Source organism: Miscanthus floridulus, chromosome 4 (genome assembly GCF_019320115.1).
Source record: "Miscanthus floridulus cultivar M001 chromosome 4, ASM1932011v1, whole genome shotgun sequence".
In the NCBI taxonomy this organism is placed as follows: domain Eukaryota; kingdom Viridiplantae; phylum Streptophyta; class Magnoliopsida; order Poales; family Poaceae; genus Miscanthus; species Miscanthus floridulus.
The window spans coordinates 92116005-92125890 of NC_089583.1; the positions used below are offsets into that span (position 1 = coordinate 92116005).

At 44.3% G+C, this 9886-nt stretch overlaps 1 protein-coding gene across 7 annotated transcripts; it reads left to right on the top strand.

Annotated features, from left to right (window-relative positions):
• The first annotated feature begins 218 nt into the window (after positions 1-218).
• LOC136550016 (uncharacterized) lies at positions 219-8488 on the top strand. 7 transcript variants are annotated; one of them, XM_066541447.1, is made up of 9 exons: positions 219-416; positions 1336-1478; positions 1601-1661; positions 1794-1909; positions 2620-3523; positions 3607-3923; positions 7557-7597; positions 7676-7865; positions 8184-8488. In XM_066541447.1, the coding sequence occupies exons 2-9, from the start codon at positions 1344-1346 to the stop codon at positions 8184-8186; spliced, it is 1767 nt and encodes a 588-aa protein (XP_066397544.1). In that variant the 5' UTR covers positions 219-416; positions 1336-1343; the 3' UTR covers positions 8187-8488. The 7 variants fall into 7 exon arrangements, 6 of the variants coding, with proteins under 6 accessions (XP_066397544.1, XP_066397545.1, XP_066397546.1 ...); XM_066541448.1 differs by lacking the exon at positions 219-416 and adding an exon at positions 436-690; XR_010782138.1 differs by lacking the exons at positions 219-416; positions 8184-8488 and adding exons at positions 717-1207; positions 7055-7140 and having other exon boundaries at positions 7676-7697.
• The last annotated feature ends 1398 nt before the right edge of the window (positions 8489-9886 follow it).

A 9886-nucleotide genomic window follows, 5' to 3' on the forward strand; every position in this document is an offset into this window, starting at 1 on the left:
CTTAAGGGTATTTTTTACTTTTTACACCTGTAGTTTGACGGTGTTAGAGCCCAAACTGACGGCAGTAGCATGAATGGCAAAAAAAAAGTTAAAACAGTGACGCTGAAGACCGCTAAACTTTTTTAAGGACACACAAAACATTATAAATTTTTTTTAATGGCACGCAATGAATTACCCAAAAACCTACTCCTACGCTGCGCACCTGCTCGCTCCGGCTCGCTTGCGCATCCAGCAGCACTGCACCAGCCGCCAGCAGGCAGCGCGGCCAGGTAGGGGTGGCAGCCGCGTGGGAACGCTTGTCCCGATCCCTTCCGCTATTCTCCCAAGTCCCAATCCACCGAGTCACCGACCGAATTCCAAACCCTGCCTAGGACCTCGGCGCCGCTCGCCGCACGTCGGCCACGTCCGCCTCCGCCGTGAGTATCCCGGTGCCCAACCCTCGTCTCTTCGCTTTCTCGCATGTCCTCCCGTTTCGATTTGACGCCGCCTGGCGGCTGGCGCCACGATGACCCCTGCCGCTCGGCACTCCCGGCGCCCGCTTACCTTCACCCCTCTTGGCGGCGGGCGGAGGGCAGGGTGGCGCCGCGGTAACCCGCGCTCGCGCTGCTGCTTATGCGAGCTTGGTTGGTTCCGGTGGCTCTTGTGGATACGTGGGTGGCCTGTGGTGACTTTTCTGCTTGCTTAAATCTGGTTTTTTCCTCTCTCCCCTTTTTCCCCCGTGTTCCGTTGCAAAACCTCGGGCGATTTGTTAGTGTTGGCATGAGGAGAGGGTCTTGCTTGTTCCCGATTGGACCATGCAACATGTAAGATCTCTTACAATTATGACGATTTACCTTCGATGGGGAATGTGATGGAGAGAATTATATCATTCTGATGTGGTGTTATGTCCTATGTTATCCCAGTTCTCTTCCTCAATTATACCCTGCCTTGGGTTGTGTGGTGAGCAAATCAGGATGGTGCTTGTAATGTTGGTGCTGTGTTTTGTAGGTGTTTGCCAGTTGTCTTGTTTTCTATCCTATTTATGGTGGGTACTATGATGAGTAAGTCTTGGAGGTCCTTGTTTCGTTCGAGTGTCATGTGGTGTACTCTATTTTTACTTTTGCATCAAGTCGAATGCTGAACTTGTTTGTGTGTGATTGTTGTGCTCTCGTATGCTTCAGAGATCCTAGCCCTTGTTTCTGATTTCAAAACGGTTGCCTGATGACTGGTTTGTGACTTTTAGTGCCCTTGCAAATGCTGACAAGTTTTTCCCCTTGTGCAATAAATATCTTTGCGCTATGAATGGATGGAATGAAGTGGGCTCATGTTGTAATGTCTTTTTTTTTGTTTCAATAGCCAATCCGATGGGGTACGAAGAGAGCAAAAATCATCTCCTCAGTCTCAGTTACCCTGAGCTGCAATGTCTGTGCAAAAGGTATAACCTTCCTGCTAAGAAGACCCACTCTCAGTTAGCAAGTTCGATCGCCTCGCTGCTTGAGGTAAGCGTATATGTTATGTTTGGACTTTATTACTTTTACTTCAGAGTTTGCTACAAGTATGAGCTAGTTTCATCATCTATTTAAATTCAGAATTTGAAATGCAACTGTTTTCTTCTACACAGGCATCTCCATCTCCTGCTGCCCCTCCTGTCCAATTAGCAAATATGGAAGAAGCATCCGCATGTATGTACAGTAACTTTTTATGTTAAACTTAGTTGGCGGATTGTTTATGTTTGCACAATGGTTTATTTTGTCAGACTCTTTTGCTCTGAAAGATGATGCTTGAGGACTAATTGACAGCTTAATTAACTGCAGGCAACCTTGTTAACAACAAAAGAGGCCCATACAGTGGCAGGGATGATGGTATACCACCTGTGCACGCAAAGCATAAAAAAGGAAATCAAACACCTGTTGATGAAACATCTAAAAAGGTAAGAAACTTTAACCATACCATTGTTTTCTTTTCTTGTTTCCCATGAAAAATTAACACCTGTTATTACTAATGGGCTCATCTGTTATCCGTAACTCTTTTGCATGAACCCTGCAGCTATATTGTTTTTGCTTTACCAATTTATTATTTTTTACTCAAGTTGTCTGATATTGGAAAGTTAAGAGAAGTATAACTAATGCCCCCCCCCCCCCCCCCCCCCCCCCCCCCCCCCCTCACCCCAAAAAAAAAAAACACATACACACCAAAACACATGCACACAACCAAAAAGCAAACAAAAAAAAAGAAATAAAAAAGGTTTCTTCCTAGTAAAACAGAAGGATTCTAGTTTTGATATTTTTCAGGGATCCTTTCATACGATTTTATGCAAACTGCAAATGCCTATTTAGGAATCATTTACACACTTCCTGTTAATCTGGGTTGCACCTGACCATCCTAAATATGAGAGTGGCACTTCTTCTGCAGGTGCTTTTTGGATTTTGGTATTCTTTTTGTACTCTGTTTTGTGCCACTCAATTGTTGATATAGATTACATTAGTGTTTTTCTGTTTGCCACAGCAGTAATTTGTTGGTTTATTTTCAATTAAAATGTAAGTCTGTTTCACCATGTATCTATGAAATGCTTTGCCCATTTGTCTGTGTATTGTTTAAATGGATGTCTTTATAATCCTTTTTTTTTTCTCTATCCTGTAGCAGGGGATTGGCACTGGTACGAGTGTAACTCCAGTTTCTATGAACCATGGAAGACCGGACTGTCATGGCCATCCATCTTCTGACCTGGGGACTGCTGATAATTTGCAGTCCCGAAGTGATGTGGGTGTTGCAACTAAGACAACAAATCTAGGATTTGTTGGCAAACATCATTGTTCACCTGCTAACATAATTGATCAAATCTGTCCCCCTATTATTCAAAAATATCCTTCTAATGGTAATGGTCAGGCTTCCACTCCGTTCGCCCATATGAATGATAACACAGATAAGGGTTGTCGGCTGTCTGATAAGATATCAGCAAATACTACTCCTGTTCAATTTTCTGTAATGTCAGATGAGGGCATCGATCTTGTTGTTGATCTGAACTCCAGTCCAGCAACATGGGCGAAGAACTTCATGGCAGAAATGCGCATTACCCCTCCATCTGAACATGGGAATTTCTCTAGCTTCATTAGCAGTTTGGCAACTAAGGATGATCATAGCACTGCCGCACCATCTGGAAATATCATTGTTGACATTCAGAACAAGGGGCCTGAGAACATTGTTCCTTCCACTGATTCATCACTTGCTTCAGATGTTGGTGAGAACTCCCGTTCAGGGCTCTATCCAGTTGATACAACTACTGTGAACTCAGTGTCATCCACGTCTACAGTGGCTGGTACCCCAGTTGAACTTTCTGGGTATCAGGAGGGTGCTCCAGTGGTATGTTCTTCATGTTTAACAGATGATGTTCAGAACAATGTGACATCTGATATGCCTGGTGCTTTGGATAACGAGGTGCTTCCTCCAGAACCTGCTGATGTCTTTATGCAGTCTGAAAGAATCACTGCACCGGCAGTTTGTGCTTCAGTGCAACCAATTGGCAATAAATGCACAATGAGTCCCGGTAAAACCAAAGTTTTTGCAAGATTTGTTGCACTCAAAATGTTTCAGTTGCTGATACAGACAATTTATCTACCTTTTTGTCAGGGGATGGGGTTAGAAGTGACTCCAATGAAGACTCCTATCCAAAATCTTCAGGAAAACAAACTGGAGATGTTCCCGCAAGAGATCAGCCTGCTCATAATGGTGGCACTCATGAAACCCTAATGGAAAATGAACCTGTGAAGGCAGTGGTAGTGGAAGAAAATATAGGTCGTGATGACAGTTTGTCCATTTCTTGTCAACTAGCCAGTAAGACAGTAGCAAAACTCCCAGTTACAGATGCCCAGTCGCCTGCTAGTTTTGCTGGTCATTTTATTGCTGGCAATTTTGACCACACACATCCAACATCTTCTGCTGCTTCGGTAATTTCTTATACTTGACATGATATACTTACATAATTTGATATGCCTTAATACTTTGGCTAAGGAAAATGTGTTTGTATTGGATGCTACAAATGCTATGCTATGTGTTTCTTAACCAGCCATGCTTTAGCTTGTTCTCATGGTTTTCTGGGAGCATGTTGTCTTGGATGTAATTTACCATGATGGCTTATCAGTTCATCCCATATCCCTTATTGCTTCAGTCTCTTTCTAGTTTCTGCTGGCAGCCAGCAAGTGGTCAAGTTGGCGATTTTTATATTGTTTCACAAGTTAAGGTTCAGTCATCATATTTCACTGTATATATGGTTGGATGCAAACCTTATGATTCTATTCTAGACTTCTAGTACATATTTCAGTTCAGGTTCCCAGCTGTAAAATGTTGGAAGATGTTTTGGAGTTTGGACAAATAGCTATGGGCCATTGTTTGTTACGCTTCAATCAAATGCCATCCTTTGTACTGGGTCCTCTGAGATTTGACCCAACTATGCAATTATGTGATCTCTGATGGACAACATCAGATTGAGGACTATGGATGTCAGGGGACTGGTTCGTTGCAGGAAGATTGTAGCCGAAGTTGGTAATAGCCCAGGGGAAGGGATGTTGTCGGCAACCCGTTGTCGCCAACAAGGAAAGTGATGTCGTGCATGGGCAGCAGGGAGGTGGCAGCACTAGGGAGAGAGATGGAGGGGCACGAGGCCAGAGGCATGGGCAGCAGGGACTTAAAACTTGACCCCTAAACAAGCCTATAGATGGAACCTTATGGATTGGATTGGATCCATCCTTTCCTAAACAAACTCGACTTCCATATCGCTGATTTCCAAACCTGTCTTAAAGTTCCTAAACCAAACCCAAATCTTCTAAAATAAATCGGGGGGGGGGGGGGGGGGGGGGGGGGGGGGTTGCTGAGGTGGCCCATGCCCATAACACTACAGGACATGTTCGTTTTGTCCTCAGTTTAGATCAATTTAGTTGCAGCAGGAAGGTTGGCTGATTTAAGAGGAAAAGGGCAGAATGGGGAAGAGTAACTAGACAAATTTCCCATATCTAGGATTTTTTTTTAAAAAAACTCAACTGGATGGTTTAATTAATAAAACAATAGTATTAACATTACAGGTACAGCAGACATTATATTTATAACCTCAAAGTACAAAAAAAAAAGTGGGTTGCAAAGTACTAAAATAACATGGAATCCATAATTAGGGTCTCTTTGGGTGCTGCCATGTGTCAGCCCTGCCAAGGAGCCTCCCAGCCAAAATTTGGTGTTTGATTTGGTCGCCCATGAATAGGCCAAGCTTGGGCAAAAAATGAAACTGCTCATGGGCACATGAGTCAGTGTAAGGGAAATCATGACTGCTATCCAAATGACGCCCTTGCCCATGGCCATCAACCGAATTTTGTTCGGGCTGCTCCGGGCACCCATCCAAATGCACTCTTAGTGACCTTTTTTATGTTTGCCATACATGGTCCCTTCTCCATCTTGGATTCTTTTTCTTTGTTTCTTATGCCATCTTACAGTTTACAAAAACATAAGACTTATTTGGCCAAGCAAGCATTTCTTTTTTCTGTATGTCTCGTAGTTTTCATAGTTGATACATGTTGTTATTCATTTTCTATATACTATTTTCTCTGGGTCAGAAGAACTCAAGCAGTCAAACTCGTCCCTGAGTTCCCTATGCCACTCTGATAATTTTGATCCGTGACTAGAAATTGAACCACTATTATGTTGAAATTCTGATTGACTTAATCAAAGCATGGAAGTTTACCATGACAACAATGTTGCCAGATTATTCATTATCGAGTAGGATGCAATAGCACCACGTCATTGGCACATTGGTCATCACTTGCCAAAACACATCGCAACTGGTTCAACTGTTTTGTAACATCCACAAGGTTTGAATAAATAACATGAACTTGCTGATTTGCTCTTGAGCCAGGGGATTTTGATGTCACCCTAAGTGTCACGGTCTCCAAGATGAATTGGTTCTGTAAACCTTTATTAAGCAACAGCGTTTAGAAACACCGCCATGAGAAATTGTTTCCAAGTTCTGCACAAGAACCAGTCTTCTCAGCATGCTTGGCTTCTAAAAGTGCAGGGTGTAACCCTACCATATTTCCCTAAATAAGGTGCAATGTGTATATGCCTTGTGACTTATGCTTGTTGACCATGGACTTGGAGATCTACTCTCTTCCAAGATCCCGCATGTATGTTTAATTAGAAAGTAAGATGAAAGAGCAAAAAGGTTAAACTAGATTAAGCACCCTAGGCAAGCTTCCATCAGGGGATTTCATAAATCGGTAAATTGGCGATTAGTCAAGTGCTACTTTTTAATCTTGTATCATACCCAACTCTGAGACTGATGGGATCAACTCCATGCTACCTTCGGTCCCAAATGTAAGTCCATTTAGGTTTTGTCCTAAGTCGAACCTTTTTGGCTTTGATCATTATAACAGCCTAAAAACATTCTCTATAACTTATGATAAGGTTGATGTTACTAAATTCATAATATATAGTTCATTCTATTTGAGATAATCAGATAATAGATTTTTATGTATAATATTAGTCAAAGTGCCACATATATTTTGTTTTCCTCGGAACAGTAAAAAGTGCCACATTGGAGGTTCTGTCAATGTTCCTAATGTACTCTATAATTATAATTCGAGGTTTGGATGCACAATTTGTGAATAAAAATATGAATTCGAAAAATGAATGGATGGACTTCAAATCAAATATGTAACATAATGGAGCTCCAAGATTGACAATGTCCTTTTATTAACTACATCAGCCTTTCATGCACTCTTATTTTAAGCCATAATCTTTGACTTTGTTGTGACTTGCTAAAATGACTGTCATCCGAGCACTCGGTGCGGTGAGTTCCTCCGGTTTAGCTAAATCACCTAACACATGTAGTAAAATTTTCCCTATATCACTTTTCCCTATACCTTTTAGAAATAGAAACACAAATAGGTCACTACATGCTTGCCTATATTCAACTTGTTTTTGTCTGTTTTCTGTAGTCATGAACGCGAGGGTCACTTTCAACTAGTTATAGTGTCTGCTGTTACGAAAATAGTAAATGCATGACTGACTAATTTTACTGGTTTGCACTTTGTAGTAAAAGGGGAAGAGAAGGAAAGCTGGTAAATATATTATTTTGGTCCATGGCACTTTTAGCTCCGCAACTGCAAACCTGCTTATTTGGTAATTGATATTCCACTGACCTCCTTAGCTGGCATTTTTGGTATTAGTTACCAATGCCTTTGTGTACTCTGACTGGCAAAACTTACAGCACATTATACATTCCGAAAGCCAGGAACAATTTAAGAAAGTATATTTATGAACCTCAGTGCTGACTTTTATTTTGTTACATAATCTTGCACTGACTATGTTTGGAAAAAAAATCTCCATTTTTGATATGGCATTCCGTTTATTGACTCCCTGTTCGGTTTATGATGGTGTGATGTTTTCTGTGCATGATGAAAGGTGTTTTATTATCGGAATGCTTTGTTGTGCCTAGTTTATGGTGTTTTGGTTGATTTATGCTTGCTAGTATATAATGATGTATAGATCTTGGTGTCCCCAGAGCAATTTACTAACTTACTTCTATCATCCTGAAGGACAATGCTATTAATTCCCTGACTTCAAAGTTTGGTTCAGAGTATGTTTCTACAAACATTGTTCATACTTCTGTTTTCAATTACTAGTCGCATGCCTAAAGGGTTCCTTTCTTCTGTAGGTCAGCACAAAGTCATGATTCTACAGACAAAAAGGGACAGAATGATGCTGAGGAGCTTGAGGAGTTGGAGAGTATGACACCGCCAGCCTATAGTGAACCTCCCAGAAATATACAACTTAGCTTACGAAGTGCTTCCGCTAAGGTCAAGCCTTCTACACTACCAAGACGATCAGCAAGGCTTCTTCCTAAGGTTTGTGTACATTGTCATTTACTGTAATCACCAATACTATAGTATAAGCTCATGCTATCACTCTCATTGAAAGGATGGTAGACTGATTAAAGAAATCAATGTGTGCTGGATCATGTGCTTATTTTTGCTAATCCATCCGTCCCAAATTATAGGTTGTTTTGGCTTTTCTAGGTTCATAGCTTTTGCTATATCTAGATACATAGTAAAAATCAAAACGACATATTATTTGGAATGTGGGTAGTATGTAGTTTCGATTCCTGTAAATAACATAACATTTTCTGGAGTTTAATCAACATACTTTGTTTTCTTGACATGCAGTAACCGCACTAAATGATACAGATGAGATCCAGTGTCAGAATAGCCTCACTACCATCTTAGTCAGATTCCATGAGGGTGGAGGGATAGAAAACAGTTGTTAACAAGCTTAGATTCTAATTTTGTCTGTTCTTGTTAGTAAATTCTTTTTGTTCCAGCAACTGAGTAGACCTTGGTTTCTGAAGTTTAGGCCGCAGACTTTTTTCTTACCCTTGACTCCATCAGCGTCTACAGTTATAGTCGTACTGTCGAGCTTTCATACACCATTGTACAAACGACTCATTCTTTTACAGCATCTGTGTTTCCTCTGGTCTTGTGTGTTTTATGTCAGTGCAATATAACTATTGGTGCAGGAGTAGGCTTGTTTAAAATGAAGAAAATAAGTGCTGTTTACAGTATGTTGTAGGCAATGATGTTGTGAGTTGCTTCTGAAGAAACAACGTTTCATAAAATGATTAAAATGGAGAAAAGACTTGTTGGAAGATGTCTTGTGTGTTTTATGTCAGTGCAATATAACTATTGGTGCAGGAGTAAGCTTGTTTAAAACGATTAAAATAAGGGGAAATTGGCTGGCGGACACCCACAGTGGTGGTCGTTTGCTGGCAGACACCCAAAGTGGAGCTGTATGCTAGAAGACACTCTGGTTTGTTGTAATTATGCCAGAGGACACCGCGGGCCGATTTTCACCGGTTGAGGAGAGAGAAAAATTAGTTTGGACATTCGGTGCCTCTGAGCCACGTTTGGGTCTGGTTGGACCAGCTAATAACCGACCCGTCTGGTTAACCGGACCCACCCTCCGCCTCACCCTCCAGCTACATCAGCACCTGCCCTACACCAACATCAGCAGCTGGCTCATGGCGCCCGCCTAGACCGCCTCCACCTGCAGCGCCTCGCACCCGCCCACCACGGCCACCAGCGCGCCCGCCGCGTGCTCCGTCGCGCGCCTGGGCATGGCACGCACCAGCGCTGCCACGGCCGCGGCCCTGCCCCCGCCCCCCGCGACCACGGCGTCGCGCCCGCCCTCGGCGCGGCACAGGCGCTCCACGGTCGCCAGTGTGCACTCAGGCTCCCCGGCGCCGCCCTCCGCCACGGCGCGCGGGCGGTTCTCCTTGGCCAGGTACAGCGCGAACAGGGCCTGGATCTCGACGCGCACGGCGCAGGCGTTGGCCTTCTCCTCCACTAGCGCCACCAGGCCGTCCATGACGCCCTCGGCGGCGCCCAGCATGTCGCGGGCCTCCGCGCCCGACGCCGACGTCGCGGCCTCTGCCACGGCGCCCGCGTTCACCCTCGCCTCCAACGGGACGCAGGGGCTAGACAAGGTCGACGAGCAGCTGCGCCATGGCAGGGGCAGAGGCGGCGGCGGAGCTCTCGCGCTCGCACGTCCGTCCCGAGCAGAGGCCCGCGAGCTGGGAGCAGGGAGGGAGGAAGGCCCCACCGGATCTGGCACGTGTGGAGGAGCTCGTTGCGGATCTGGCTGTGCAGGAGCTCGTCGCGGGTCCACGCGACTAGGGAGCTCGTCGGTCCGGTGCTGCTCGCCGTCGTCGTAGGAGCTCGTCGAGGTCGTGTCCACGTGACCCTGCGACTGGAGGTAGAGGTCCTCGCTGCGAGCCACAGCCGTCGGAGCCGTGCCTCCTCTCGCCCAGCTGCCGGAGCCGAACGCCACCAGTACTGCCACCCTGCGCCTGCCTTGCTCTGTCGCCCAGCCA